Genomic DNA, 16082 nt, shown 5'->3' with positions numbered 1-16082 from the left:
TGCACTGACATCGCACAGCACACGGGCCTCTGGAATTTCTCCTCCAAAGAAATTCAACCGCCGCGGCCGGGGTCGAACCCGCGTCTTTCGGGCCAGCAGCCGAGCACCATAGCCACTGAGCCACCGCGGCGGCAAATACAATTTAGAAATCGACAATAAAATGCGCACATTCTAATGTAATCGCAAGTGTCCTCTAAAATTTTCACGCATATCCTTACAAGAGTTATCAATAACCATATCTAGCAAGAAAAGCACTGTACGTAAAAAAAAAAGGGAGGGGGGGGGTCTCACAGGCAATACTTAAGTTTTGCCTGTGAAAGATATGTCTGAGAGTTTTATGTTGTTTAGCAGATAAGTGTATAGAATGTAGCATTGTTATAGCTTTTACAGCTTTATTAAGATAGGCGTCCAAGGTTAGTAAAGAAAACTTGCAGAGCAAGAGATTAATCAAATTTTAGGAGAGAATGAAATTTATGAACAGAAAAAAAAAATCAGACGAACTCTACCGCAGGCGTCAAGGCCCTCTCAAAATTTCTAGACCTGTCCTTGCAATATAACACTTATACATAAACAAGGTTGGCAAAAACAGCAGTGCGCGTAAACACCGGAGTCTACCTCTTCGAGGTCGAACGATCCCACTGTCCATTAAAGCATCGCCACGTCATACACTATGCAAAGAATAGAAACCTATGTTGTTTTGAGCAGCAAGGCCCCTTTAGAGGAATACCAGCTGTGATAGTAAGCACTTTGTGCAAGCTGGTTTGTTATCCAGCTGCTTTGCAAGCCATTAGTTCAGTGATCTCTTGAATGAACGAAACTGCTTGTAGTGTCAACAAATTCCTCATGTGGTACACAAGTGCCATTGCATTACTTTTGTTACTTTTCTTTTCCAACAAGCCCAGAGGAATGCTTCCTGCAGATGCAGCATGTGCATGAAGCGCATGTTACTTACAGCTCAGTGAATTGATCCCAAAATTTCTTTCAACTCATGCCTGTCTGGTCATAGACCAGCAGCCATGATAAAAGGTTTGTTGAATTTTTGCAGCCTTTTAACTCTGCTCTTTTGTGACAAAAAAAACAACAACAAATGCCTCATACAGCTAGTAGCATAAGAAAGCAAGTCTGAATTCTGGCAGACAAGGTGGCTAGCTGTAGAACAAGCTCTTGGACATTGAAGCATAGCCAAAGATGTGACATGCTCTTAAAAAAATAAAAGACCAAATAAAGTATGAAAAAAACGATGCAGCATGCGTTATTCTGAGCAGTTTTAGAAGCAGTTCTTTTGTGAAAAACACTGTGGATCACAAAGCTGCATGTTGCAAGGCACAAAAACAATGTCACTTTTTAGAACACCTTCCACCCCGCACAGATTTCCCAATGTTAGTGTTTATGAGAGAGTTAGGACTGGCTTTGAGAAATAAAGCAAATCAACCTCAAATCAACAATGCCTGAACAAAAGCAGCAAAGACATCAAAGGCTTACGTTCACATCTTTATTAAACAACAAGTCTTCCGGTGCACCATAACCATTTTGCAAGCAATAGTCAATATTTGCTTTTACAAGATTATTCAAACCTGTTCAGGAGTGACAACATCAATAAAAAAAAAGCATGAAAATACACAATATGTATATATATATATATATATGTATATATAGCGGCTTCCATAACTTAAACCACATATAATTGAATTTGGCAATTATCGTTCCACCCAGCTATACTTCACTGGATGAACACACGGTTGCAGCTGGCATAACTGCTAAATAAGGCTAGAACCAGCCAATGAAAAAAATGGAGCACTCAAAACTGCAATGCCCACACATATTCCCGATGCACAGCACTTCACTTGCACAAAATGTCTGCAATAGTGATGTCACGTGAGCTTCGAGTAGATCGATGGTGCAACTTTCCGATGAAGGTACTTGAGAATGTACAGTGGAAGACAGCTCACCAATGTGATAACTGTAACTTTCCACAAAAACGCAGGTGTTTGAATAAATTGCGTATCTAGAAAGAAAAACAAAACATATACATATACGTATGTAGCATATTTTACACCACTGAAGATGACTAGCTATGATGACATAGTCAGCAAAAATGCAGATTTATGAAGAAAAGGTACAATTATACCAAGGAAGAACTGCAAAAACATCTCCATTTGTAAATGCGATGCGGTATATGAGGTTTAACGTCCCAAAGAAACACAAGGGTATATGCATGTTGCAACGGAAAGGTCAGGTTCATCAACAAATGACAACAAAGCATCCCTTGGAACTTACCAAAAAACTCATTAAGAGCAAAAAGTGAAGCCACATATATGCCAAGGCTCAGCATTTCGGCGGCAATCATCAACCAGTGCCAAGTGCGTATTGTCAAGGCAACCATCAGCAATTCCGTCAAGATCAAGGATGTAAAACTGATGGAGACAATATGAATAAACTCGTCTTCAAATAGCAGCAGTGCCCCATACATAATAATGCCACCTGAAAAGAAGAGATCTTGTCAAGCCTCCCTCACCAATGTAGACGTAATGAAATAATGAAAAAGGACGGCACAGATGTCAAGAATGCACATGCATAACAAGAGAAGAGGTAGTCATTACCTTGATAAATGCTTATCAACACCCATATGAAGAACGTCTTGAAAGACAGGGATCGTCCCTGCAAGCAAAAATTTACAGCTGCTAAAACAGTTTTATGATGTATAAGAACACTAACAATACACCTAATGCTTTGTTAGTATGAAAACAGTGCATATTAAGTAATCATGCCAAGATTACTAAAGTCCTCAGCACAGGATTAAGCACCTTTGAAAGTTCCTTGTATAGCTCAGGGTATGTGAGAGCTGTTTTGGGCTGCACATCTTGGTCCAGAACAAGCGAAAACACAGGAAACATTGTGTACACAGTGGCATACCTGAAAAACAAAACATATAAATGCAATAGCAGTAAGGGCAATTTTTGCACCCTGAGCCAGTTTAGTAAAAGACACCAAAGCAAATGTCAACAACCAAAGCATGTGTCAGAATAAGATGCACTATAAAAACACCACTAGACCACACGGCCAAGCTCCATAGCTATCATTTCCATAAGACAAGTACATTAAATCATAATCAGTAACTAATGCTGGCATAACCCATTCTCTGTAATGTCTTGTAGTACTAGTTATTAAATAAACTTAATTTGTAAACATCTGAAGTTGCATCCATAATCATGCCCCGACCGATATTACCCTGACAGCGCCTATTCTATCTTTACAATGCCTGCCGAGTACGGCCGACCCGACCGTCCAAAGCACTCTCCTATCCTCCTTTCCTACTCTCCCCCATCAGCTAGCCTTCGCGCCTGCTCTACTCCTGTGAGGGGAAGTGCCATCTGAGTGGCGCCTGACGACGAAAAGCGGACGAAGACAATTTTTGAAACGTTTTCTTCTTTGTGAGACGGCACTGTGCATCTCTCGTGATAGGCTGCCTGACAGGTATGGACGTGTCATAGAGCGCGCCGTTTGTGGCGCTGCTAATCGTGAAACCAGTGCAGGCGCTGGTTTTAAAGGGAGCCACAGAGAGTGCGGCACAGCGTTGGCATTGTGATGAAAGGCTGTGGCGGCTTGTTTGAATCATGTTGGTCTTTTAGCCCCAACGCTGGAACATTCCGGGAGAGGCACTGAAACTGCTTGGCGGAAATATGAAATCAGAGGGTAAAAGTAGTTAGTAATAAGATGCTATTTTGGCTTGTGATTCAGTCATGTTCAGTAAGGAAAACAGGAGAATGAAATAAAGAAGGCACGGTAAATCTTCCCGAGAAGGCATTTTTCTAAACTACCAGGTAGCAATAGCTTTCAAGTCATAGCTCTACTTTTGCCAGGATAAGCTGTCATCATTACGACAACAAGATAAAAAATTTTTCTCGGTCCATGGAAGCTTGCCAATGCATGACGCAGCAGCTGATGCCAAAACGTTTCAGACGTTCTGCCCGGTCCTGACTACAACTTGGCGCTAATAAAACGATGCCAAACTAAAAACAGCGCTTGAAGAAAAGGAGGCAGATAAAACCGAAATCAAGTCCGCTTCTGCACGTGTTCAGGGGCAGTCATCCTAAAGGCTGAACCACAAGGCGGCGTTCTTCGGTGCCGCGACAGCGTCTCCTCTACCGTGTTGTCGCTCGGCGCCGCAGGAGAGGGCGATCAAACACATGAGGGCGTTAGGTGTGTTTTGTTTCGTTTGTAGTGGCTGTGTTCCACTCATGCTGGAGATGCTTTGTTCTCCTTGCGCATACAAAAGTGGTTGCACTACAATGCAAATTTCTTATGACTGTAAAAAATTCAGGGGGGCACTTTGTGGACCTAAAGTGCGCTGACGCGAAAGCCTTAAGCGCGGTGTTGCTGCTTGTGTCACTGATATGTGGTTAAGATGTTAAGTTTCACCTCTAAGAGTGAAACGTGACAGCGTCTTGCAACGCTACCAGGGAGTCCATAGAATGCCATCGCTTGTTCGGTTCTACGCGTTGCTCGTCGGTAAATTGATTTTCGAGGAAAGGAAATGTGGATACTTCGGTGGACACCTGAACCTCGCCGCAACGGGAAGGGAGGAAGATGGGAGTGAACGAAGACACCGTATTCACTGGACGCGCCTTTGTTCATTCCAAACCACCGAGCTGGCATGGCGCAGTGGTTAGCATGCTCGTCTCGCACTCCGGAGACCGGGGTTCGATTCCCGAACTTGACCAATTTCCTACTCTGTTTTATTCATTTATCCGGCCTGATTAGAAAGGTTAATTAGGCTAATTGGGCAATTAAGCAATTAACTAAACTCATTCCCACTTACTTGGAGCATCACTATACGATCCCTTTAATTGGTTGCATGGTTACTAGCCAAAGTACAATTGGCCCCGTTTGAAATTCGTGCACTGTGACGTCACGACCGTTTCGACCAATTGAAAAGCGTGACATTTCTGTCGACAACTCCTGCTTACAACGATGAGGCATTAAAGGCTTCCGCCTTAATACGTGTAAATGCAAGCATATAGACAGAAATTTTATAAATGTAAATGGCTATATAAATACAAAGAATAGTAATGTACATAGCCGCAGATACATGCAAAGTATTGTATATATATATTACCGTAAATAGTTAAATATATGTAAATAAATACACGTAAACATCCCCTTCTTTTCTACAGTCTGTGCAGCGAAGTTCCTCAGCCCCAAACAAGCAAGCTTAAAATCGCCCAGACCTCACACAAAACAAAGCAGCAGCCCCACTGCACATAATTAACCGGTGCCACTTTACTGCTGCTGTGAGGACACCTCGTCAGCGTTGCGGACCACACCATTTACTTGTAAAAAAAATTTTCGTCAACCATGGTGCCACGAAGCGAACGAACGTTACAACTATTCTTCTGGCAAGGAAGGAACAGCAATAAGCAGCGCAAAAACCTCAAGCAGTGCATCAAGTATGCCAGCCGCGATCCTCAAGTGATAAGAACGCCTCAGCCCACCTCTGCAAACGGCAAGCAAAGCTGCCGCTCCAGCCGATTGTCGTTGGAAAAAGCGCCATGCCGTGGATGAAGCAAGAGCTAGACAAGAAGGGGTAGGAAGCAAGTATCTGACAGAGCTGTGATGCAGGAGTAGGACAGAGCTATCACCACTGCGCGCTCATGCGCAGGCATGACGCAAGCAGTCCTACCATCTGGGTAGCACGTAGTGTGGCAACTAACTGAAATGAGGTGCACCGACGGCTCCTACTGCAAAGCGGGCAATGTGGCTGGCACTGTAAAAATAGAGGAGGCGCTGACCCTGATGACCACAACAGTCAGACTACCCCTTTCAACACTTCACTCTCTACTGCCTTTGGCTATTTTGGAATCATTCATTTATGCTGGCTGCCAAATCTTCAATAACAGGAGTATAATTCCACCTAGATTTCTAGTTCAGTAGGATACAAAAATTCCTACACATAGTAAGAATGATGCCCTAGTTAGATTTCAGGGTTAATAACTGACCAATAAACTGTTAACAGCACTTCCTGAAGAAATGTGAGGAGGCACAAACTTAGGTGTTTCTGAGGGCTAAGAACATTACGTAACGAGTGCCTTTGACGTCAACCTCATTACATGTTATCCTGAAATACCAAGTTCTGTCAAATTTTCTCGCAATAAAGTGTTCTCTGCATCACCATTAGAAAGCACATTTCACAAAAACACTGTTTGCAATTCACCAATCACTTCATAAGGAAACTGCAACAGAAAAATGCAAACCTTCCTAGTGCATGTATAAACATCAATGAAGTAAAACCCAAGCAAAGCACTAGTGTTGGGTGGCACACTTACCCCACCATTAATAGCCCTTGGTAGAGTGCAACAGAAGCAAAGTAAAACACAGATGAAAAAACTGCTTGCATTGTTGAGATGATCAGCCCTCGGTGGATTACAAACTGGCTCAAAGCAGCTGACCGCTTGTAGCTAGGAAAGTAGTAAAACGGGGTGAAGCAGGATTAGCCACATGACTTAAAAAAAAACTTTTGCATAAAGAGAAACATTTACATAATTCAAATCCTCGAGAATGCTGAACAATGAGCTCAATGTGCAAATTTCTTTACACATTCGGCACACTGCAGCCAAGCAAAGCCATAAGTGCACACACCTGTAGCGACCATGGACAAGCAGCAACTGAGCAATGTGATGGAATTGGGTGACAGAAAAGTCGGCTGCCAATGAGGCCTGGTTTCCTTCCCGACCGACAATGCCTATGCCTGCATCAGCTTCCTGAATCATGCTCACATCATTGCCACCATCCCCTGGAAACATGATAGACAAAGCAGTTTTCTAATTAATCATTTCAAGGTACTAATCAGCACACTTAAGAAAACAGCAGCAACCATTACAAAACAATTCCACAATTATACATTTGCCGGCTATACTATAGATGCCACTGGTTATGCCACACAGTAGATATTAGGATCCAAGAAAGTGGGAATTTCAGTATAGTAATTTACACACCTGTTAAAACCAGACAATCAATCAATCAATCAATGGAAGTTTTATTTGCTCATTCAAGAAAACTTGTACACAATATTTGGACCAACAGCCTACATGGCTAGTATCTGGGTAGTGCAGCATCTAGTGCTATTAATTACCTTGATTGTCCAGATGATATTTTAATAAAAAACTGGCCCAGTTTATGACAAAGATAATGACACTGGTGCAATGCATCACCATATTGATGGAATCTGCTACACTACACTTCACTGGTCCTCTCAGGTTCAAATTTACTCTAAACGACTGATGCATGCACTGCTGAAATGAACTTTAATTTTCGGTCAGCTGCTTCCAAAAAGTTCACATGACACTCACTTCTTGAGGTGAAAACTATGCCAACAATACTAAACTATTTACGACTTTACTAAGGTCTTTAGACTTTATAAAGTCTGCAGTATTTGCTGACAATTATTCGGAAATGTTTGAACATGCATTTCCCAAATACAATATGAACCGAAAAATAAGTATATTTGTGATTCATATTTGAAATTCCGAACGTTAGCACACCCTTACTTCAACTAAAAATATACAGCTTTTAAAACAACTATTTCATATGTGATGGTTAAAAACTGCACCAGCAGCAGGTGTAGCCGATTTCTTGTCACCTTGACAATTTCCAACAGTGGACCACTGCCTTACTGACATGGACGAGGTCTACACTAGTTACCTATGCAATATAGCTTCTACAACAATGTAACAATGGAGCAAGAGAGAAAGGTCATTACTGGTTACAGAAATGCTGCCTTACAACGAGACACAGAAGTTGCCAACGGACTCTTACCAACAGCACAGGTGGTTTTCCCTGTATACTGCTTAATCAGGTGGACAACCTCAGCCTTTTGAGTAGGAGAGCAGCGACAGCATACCACAGCTGGGCACTGGCAAGCAAGTTCCATGAACTCTCTAGGGTAGAACTTGAGACACACCTGGAAGCAACGTTTGTGTAAAGGTAGAGCAAGCAATTCGGTGAAACAATTACACAAAATAAATCCCCAATATTCCTTTCTATTGCATTTTAACAAGTATTCCTATTGTATTGCAGCCAGCATTTAGTTGATGAAACAGAAACCGCAGCAACAAGAAATTCAATTATAAATTATTTAGTGGTTAGCAAATACCACGGAGTGATTCCTGTATAAAAACGCTGAACACATCATTTCAAAGAACAAAACATGCAAGCAAAAACTTTGTGCCCATACTCTAACAGAATGACACGTCGTTTATCTGTTCAACTGTGTGCCACAAAACTTCTGCGAAGAATCGAAACCACTGCAGTTCTGCTGCGTCGTCGTCCAAAGCACCTATCACACCGATTTTGGGGTGCACGTGGCCCCATTTAAAGGGACACTAAAGGGAAATATAAAACTAGACAAGACAGACAGACTATTCCTCGGGAACACCGGCGTTTTTTTCTATGTGGAAAGGTGTCTGCGTTGCTGAGAAAACTGCCAACGAAAGTCCCGAAACCCTTACAGATTCAAAGCACCTGCGAAAAATGAACTGTCATCATTTCTGTGAACTGCAAACATCCTTTCTATGACATCCTTCCAACCCGACTGGAAACACGGCCTGAAACTGAAAACCGAAAGTCAGCAGATCAGTGGTCATGGCGGCAAGGTGCAACTCCAGATCGCCACTGCCACCCACTATTTCGATGGGGACTCTCCGCTGCATCTGCATCTCCTAGCAAGCTCCGTGGGTGCGAAAGAAACCATGAAGTTATTGAGGGCAGCCACAGACTGCAGAACAAACTGCTGACCGCACTCATGCATGCATACATCGGCGATGATAATGCGGGTGTGTGGCCTTTGGTGCGTTGTGTGCTGTCACAAGTGTACACGTAAGCTTCGAAGGATCCTAAAAAGCATGCAAGCAGCTGTTACACACTAACGTATTCCTTCAACACCAGATTTGAGTGAAAACTTGCATGTGCATTTCACCTGAAACGATGCACTGTGCTGATGATGATCGCATGTTTGATGACTAGCTACGCAGCAGGTATGATTATGATTGACTCTGCTGATGTCGTTGCGATTTCTACGTTCGAGAATTGCTTCCTGTAGGTTGTAAGCGAAAATGAATCAAGGTACATTCCGCACAACTGTAGTCTGCTGCCTGCCAGCTACAGCTGTCTGTGGGGGATGCATGCATAATGTTGAACACTTATTAGCTGACTGAAAGTCTTTCTCGTGAAGAACCCTACCTCATGTTGCTGGTGCCTTATGTACTGTGTGCATGATGACCTGTGCTGAGAGACATTTTTTCTTAATGAGCCAAATGAGAGGTAATGGTGCATACATTTGGTACTTCTCAGATATTTTTCAGCATATTTAAAAACAAATTCGCCTTTCCACTGTGCAACAACACAGGAGACCATGCACTCGCATAGCACTTCACCGGTTGATAACATGCATGCATTTGTGCGACTGCATGAGTGCACACTAAGAGTAAAGAAGCAAACACTTATCAATTTCACAACAGCCGCAGCCTGCACAAAGTCGCTAATTCGACGGCTGAAGTGAGAACAAAAACACTTCACCAGCCGCGTAACAAGCACACACAGCATAAATGCCAATGAGAGCTTGTGGTTCTGAACTTGCTGCGTACAACAGCTACAAGCAGCCTGACTGAGTGCACAGAATGCAAGGAAAAAGCCTTAGTGCTTGTGTTTGCGACTAACCTTTCTCTAGTCATCTGTTTTGCGCTTTTTAATTACAAGTCCCTTTGTGTTGTTGGCTACGCTCACAGCGCTGCTTTCCTCGTATTTCAACAGCAATTGCCCATTGAGACGGCGAAATAGCGATCGTTCATGAATACACCATGTGCATGACGATGGCTGCACCGCCTGTTGGCAAGCCCGCAAAGCGTGAGCAGGCTGAGTCTGCCGCTTTCCCTGTCCGTATCAGTGCACTTTCGAGCTGCGCTTGTGCTCTGATAGCTTACATCCTGTGGAGTATTGAACAGCCGCAAATATTTTTTCACGTTAAGTTTTCAGTGACGCAAAGGAACGTACTTCAGCGTAGCTGGCTGCTCGAAAACTTTTAGAACTCTCCAGGAACACGCTCGTGTCTTCTCCGCGTCTTCGCTCGACAGCGGTAGATCGTGGCTGTTCGATGAGAAAAATAAAAGTTTGCGTAGAATTCAATTCGCGCGCTAAAGTGTTTATTGCCTTCCTCGCATTTCTGCCTCCCCCCCCATATGGTTGTTTTCACGCGTAGTTACCTCGTTATGGCTTGCAAGATGCAAAACAGGTGCGCAGTTTGCAAATGCGGCAGGTCGCACACCTTTCGATGTAATTGCGCTTTCATGGTTATGGGTTTATGGGGTTTAACGTCCCAAAGCGATTCAGGCTATGAGAGACGCCGTAGTGGAGGGCTCCGGAAATTTCGACCACCTGGGGTTCTTTAACGTGCACTGACATGGCACAGTACATGGGCCTCTAAATTTCACCTCCATCAAAATTCGACCACCGTGGCCGGGTTTGAAGCTGAGTCTTTTGGGCCAGCAGCCAACTGCCATAACCACTGAGTCACCGAGGCGGCACGTAAGTGAGCTTTTAAAGAAAGGAAAAGTTGATGCGAGAAGGAAAGCCGAGGGATGCGGAACCAAGTTGTGAGTGGCTCACTGCTTCTGTATGCTTTTAACAATGAGTTGGCCATATCTAGAAGCAGGTGACGACTGAAAAAAATGCACCACACAAGACCGCGTACCTGCGCCTTTCGTGGCACTGACAGTCGCTCAACATTTAAGGAACACCTAAATGCAGCCTGTCACTTTAAATTATCGATGGATGCTCTCCACTATGCACATGCTGATAATTTGCCAGGCCGGCCGCACTGTTTACTGCCACGGCCGCCCGAGATCGACTGGCTGTATTATTGCACTCACATGTGTGAGCGCTGTACTCTTGCAACGTTACATCGCTTGTGAGTGCTTAGCAGTATGACTTCATAGTGGTCCAAAAATCCTTAACTTTGGAGCTATGGTACCGATAGCCGCTGTACATTGTCGTGCTGCCCCGCAGGTGTTTTACGCACTATGCTTAGTTTCACGGACTTCGCGCAGCTTCGTTTGCTTTGTTATTGCTTCTTAATGTTGCTGGACTCTATTCATTACATTTGTTCATGAGATGGAATAGACCGGACCAGCCTTTCCAGGCTGTACATTAGGTATTGCCACTACAAAGCCATCCCAATTCACGTGTTGGGTCAGTTGGGCACCATTTCAAGTGATATGCCTTTCTTGCATAACCTCGATTTCTTTCCCCGAGAAGGGCATCCAATTGCTCTACGCTTGTCACGAGCGAGAGTTTCAAATATGCGCACGGCATAACAATGGAAGAGAATTCTTTTGTCCATTCCTGTGCCTTGTTATCAGGATGATCATACAATTCACTAGCGACAATTAAATTACCCTGGTGTAAATAATATGAATATTTAGCTTTATCATGTTAATCGCACTATAGCAAGCTACACAGCTACAAAATGTAATATGCCAACATTCCTTCAAGCAATGAATATAGTGGCGCACATGAAAGAGAGGCTTATTTCATTTTAGTTCAACAAATATGTAGTTACCATCTAAGAAAATCGGCAGTTAATTTCGCTTGCAAATAATGAAGAGCAGTTGTTTTACCCAGCTTTATTATCGCTACTATTTCAAAACACCGCACCTGTGTCAATTAACCACAAGTACGATGCCACAGCCTCAACACACAAGAAATCTGCACTTTCAGTGTAAATAGGTAAAATAGTTAGCATGAGAAACAAATGAGAGAGATTTCTCATTGTAGAAATGGCTGTCGGCAGAGACGGCATACTATGTGATCAGCTCACCTAGCAAGGTTCGGCGCCACTCGCCTGCGGCAAACACTATCGTCCCTTTGAGAGTGAACATCAGCTAAATGTTCACTCTCAGGCAGTGTGATTCCCTTGAGCATGTTTTCGCTGCAAAATTAACTGTGCGGGACGCCCACAGACAGCAAATGATGCACACATATCTTGGCCACGCTTGTAGTGGCAGCGGGAAGCCGCAGCGAGTGGCCTGCCTACGGTTGCAATGGCTGCCGCTAGGAAGCTTTCAGAAGTGCCCCCTATAGGCGCTGCACACAGTGTATACATCACTTGCCGGCCCTGCACAAATCTTCTAATGGTGGTGCCATGTGTACCTTGCTTTTATGCAATTGCAAAAGGGTTGTTTTTGGTAAAAATGACATAATTGCTACCAGGTGAGCCTGACTTAGCATTCCCTTTAGTGCCCCTATAAAGCACAGTATCACGAGCGCATGTGTGCCTCGTCAACACCAAAACACCTCCAGACAGCATGGTCTCATTACAAACGCCAGCAAGATGACAACGAGGAACTTTTATGCATTATTATGCATTTATGCATTTTATGCAATTATTATGCATTTAGATAGCCAGTGTAGTCGGTGCATTTATTATGTGAATATGTACACTGTTCCAAGATTTCCGATTTCTGGAGTACCACAAAAATTGCACCACAACGCCTATTTTGAAACGGTGAAAGACCAAGGCTGAGAGATGTTTGGAAATAAACATGGTTCATGAACTACCCAGTCCAATCTGTCAGAGTTCTGGTCCCATTTCAATGAAGCTTCTGCTTCAATGGTATGTTGTGCGGGACCTGTGAATTTCGTTGTAGCGGGATTCGACCGCACCAGCAATTGCAGTGATGAGTATAGCAGGTTCGCAGCAAATTAACATAAGTCACCACAATAATCTGTGAAGGAACCCTACCAAATCAAGTTTTAGCATTATTAATTTACACAAGATTTATCTCAAAAGCAAGATGTATGCCCCAACTCAACTATGATAATTTTGCACTACACACGAATGTTATAAAATAATAATACGATTTTCACTTAAACAACTGAAGGGATATATTGGCAATCACACTGCACATCAGGAAGTATACTTTGCACATTAATCAACTACTAACAAGTTAAGACAAATAAGATTTTTTTCTACTGTAAGAAATGCATGACAGGTATGAATGAAAATACAGAAAAATAAAATGTTCCATTGGCATCATTTTTGTAATAGAAGGTTTTTCAGAGCATGAAAAAATGTTCAGATCAATTGAAAATCAATCAATGAAACGTCTGCAGCATTAGTGCACACTTGGCAGCAGGCATTCGCTGGCTGCTGTTGTGGCATCTTCAAGATTATGCAGCCAGTTACTGTTGGTACATGTGTGCCGAAATTTCACACACCTCTAAGGTTACAAGCACTTAAACAAATATTCATGGGTGAACTAAGTGACCATCAAGTGTGTTTCCAGCATCATTCTTGCGATATAAACCAGAATACTCTTGGACCCAAGCTCATGCTTAGAAGTTTTGTATAAGAACACAAACATCACATCTTCAGTCAACATTATACTGTTAGTTACCTCAATTCATTAGCAGTGCACTGTAAAAAATTTTTAACATGAGAAAATCACCTCAAGGGCATCACCACGAATGATGAGGGCATAATCGTTCCGGCGTCTGAACTTATTCAGTTCGCAGCGTGCTTCGGTTCGATTGGAAACAGACTCAAAGATATGCAACTCATGTGATCTAGACACCAAACGTGATGACTTTGCAATGCTTGTGGCGGTTTCCAGTTTGTCTCCTGTGAGCATCCACACCTAGAAAAATAAAAACACCAGTACAAAACACTAAACATTAAGATTGTAATTGATAAGTACATAAAACCATGATGTGCAAAGATATATGACATGTTAGTGTGTATGAGTCGATAACTATAAACAATTTTTATTCACAAACTGATAACACCATCAAATATAATGGAAACTGAAATTTTATGCCGCAACAACAAAAGAGTGTTACAGGGAGGCCAGGTTGAAAAAAAAGGGAATTACACAGACTGTTTGAACATGCAGCCATGTGTGAAGTTTTCTTTTCACCTATGAAGAGCCTCAATAAGGAATAAACATCTGAGCGATGTTGCAAACACTGCCGATGCTCTTACAGCTGGTATTGAAAACCCCTTTCACAGTATGAAAGAGCTAAGTACAGAAGCAACAAAAAGTAACGAAAAAGTTTGAGTTGCTGTTATGTGCTGAAAAATTTTGTGGACCAACTGAGTTGCCTCATTGCAGGGTTACTACCGCAGGCGTGCACGCGTCTCTCCATAAAGCAGGACCAAAGTTCATGGTAGAACCCTTTCATGTCTTCTGAGTAGCAGGGAAGAGTACAGCAAAAATTTGCAACCCCCCTTCCCCGTGTCTAATAGGAAGGGCCATTCCCCCCCCCAACTGCGCATGCCTATGGCTACTACTAAATAAGGTAGGCTATCCTTTATGGCAATTTGGCACCACTGAACAGAAGCAAATATTTTGGGGCTAATAGCTAAATGTCTAAAAATGCTTCAGGGGTGGAAATGACAAACTGCCGCCTGGAAAGCAATCCTGGGAGCAGGAAGAACTGCATTTTGGAGCAGGTTTGGAGCAGGCAAAATGAATTTTTGGAACAGGTTGGGAGCACAGAAAACATTTTTTTTTGCATTAAAGTTGCATCAGCTGTATTTCAGAGCAGTATAAATCAGCTGGTTTATTCACAGCTTGCACAACCACTCAAGTGTGGTCATATATAGCATGCAGTAACATAATCCTGATTTGCTCTCGAAAAGTTCACAACAGGTAAAACTCATGCTCCCACTGTCCCATAGTGCCAGCAATCTCCAGAATGGCTGCATGAGAAAACGAGAAGCTATCAAGCTTGGATACCTACTATTCCATGTGTCTTTCGCATTTGGGCAAGCAGCATTTTAACATCGCCAGCAGGCAAGAGCGAATGCAGTTCGCATGCTTACGCACCCTTTGAAATCACAACTGCATTACGTTGTGCAACTATACAGATTTTTTGCCACTGTCATGCCCCCACATTTTTCTCCCAAAACACTCGCATGTTACACCCGATGTTAATAGGCAGAAAAGAAAGAATTCCCGACACCGTTACTTCTGAAACAGGACACAGCTAACGCGATCGCATCACATACATATTGTGCTGCACAGAGAGATAACTGCAAATCTTCAATGCTGTGAAGTATTTTTCTATACATCATTAGTAATCTAACTGTGAGTGTAACCCTCTCACAAATGAGCCTTTAATTAGGCAAGTGCATGTGGAAGATTTCCCAACTCCGGTTCCGGATTTAAAATCCGGAATCGAAACTTGGCTGAAGCCTTTAGTTCTACGTTTCCTACGGGGTGCAGGCAGCGTCAGTAATTATTTAAGGTGCACTATGCTGCTTAGGGCGACCGACGACACTAAGAAATTCTTATGGCACAGCATGGTGCAAATGGCACAGCAGTTCCACCCCTGATGCTTACAGTCTGATCCTACAAATGCATTTCTTTATACTGGCCATGTACATGCTGGTGTATTCCGCCACATGTGATCAAGTGATCACATGTGGTGCGGTGGTGTGATCAAGTGATCACACCACCGCAGCATGCGGCAGTCACCTTCTAACTTGCATTGTGGAAGGCTTGTTCTCCACTTTCCCATTATCTTAGTTGTTCATTACCTCAGACACAGATTTAGAGAGGTTATAAAGCACAAGTAACCTCGACATCAAAGGTTTCACCAATCAATTAATAGTGCCTTCTGCCACTTTTACTTTACTATGTGGTATATTTCTAATGCCTTCTGGACTAACATGCACCCTATTCTTGTTACCAAAAAAAAAAAAGTGCTCAACTTCAACTGGTCTGGTATCACATGAGCACTGCCTTATTCTTCACCTAATATGCCCATTAGAACTGGCTAAATATGATTAAATTTAACTGAACATGAAATGTAGCACACAATCAGTACCTTCTCTTGCTCTTTAAAAAAGGGCTACATAAGAAGATAATTCACATCACTGTTGCTATGGTCCTGAATTTATGTAAAGCCAAACAACTTTTCTGAAGAAAAAACATGCACTGCAGTGTTACTCAATTAACCATTCTGCTAATGGCGACTGAAATACAAAATTAAAGGACACAAATTAAGCGTTCAAAAAGGAAGCTTAGGAC

The 16082-nt window shown here is 42.8% G+C and overlaps 1 protein-coding gene across 11 annotated transcripts in view; it reads right to left on the bottom strand.

Moving 5' to 3' along the window:
- Positions 1-1478: 1478 nt before the first annotated feature.
- Positions 1479-16082, bottom strand: part of LOC149350599 (putative phospholipid-transporting ATPase IIB) — a 41688-nt gene continuing 27084 nt past the window's right edge. For 9 of the 11 annotated variants that reach the window (XM_089579642.1, XM_089579638.1, XM_089579644.1 and 6 more), the window contains 9 exons: positions 13497-13685; positions 10045-10137; positions 7813-7957; positions 6637-6790; positions 6324-6455; positions 2805-2913; positions 2601-2658; positions 2278-2481; positions 1479-2005 (listed from right to left, as the gene is read on the bottom strand). In XM_089579642.1, the coding sequence (XP_089435768.1) occupies positions 1872-2005; positions 2278-2481; positions 2601-2658; positions 2805-2913; positions 6324-6455; positions 6637-6790; positions 7813-7957; positions 10045-10137; positions 13497-13685 (1218 nt within the window). In that variant the 3' untranslated portion in view covers positions 1479-1871. The remainder of the gene's footprint in view (positions 2006-2277; positions 2482-2600; positions 2659-2804; positions 2914-6323; positions 6456-6636; positions 6791-7812; positions 7958-10044; positions 10138-13496; positions 13686-16082) is intronic. The other 2 variants (XM_089579647.1, XM_089579648.1) reach the window with 2 other exon arrangements.

The sequence above is a fragment of the Amblyomma mixtum genome, chromosome 3 (assembly GCF_055824585.1).
Source record: "Amblyomma mixtum isolate Tamu chromosome 3, ASM5582458v1, whole genome shotgun sequence".
NCBI classification, from domain to species: domain Eukaryota; kingdom Metazoa; phylum Arthropoda; class Arachnida; order Ixodida; family Ixodidae; genus Amblyomma; species Amblyomma mixtum.
The sequence above is the reverse complement of the archived record's forward strand: the minus strand, read 5'-3'. Positions and strand labels throughout refer to the sequence as shown.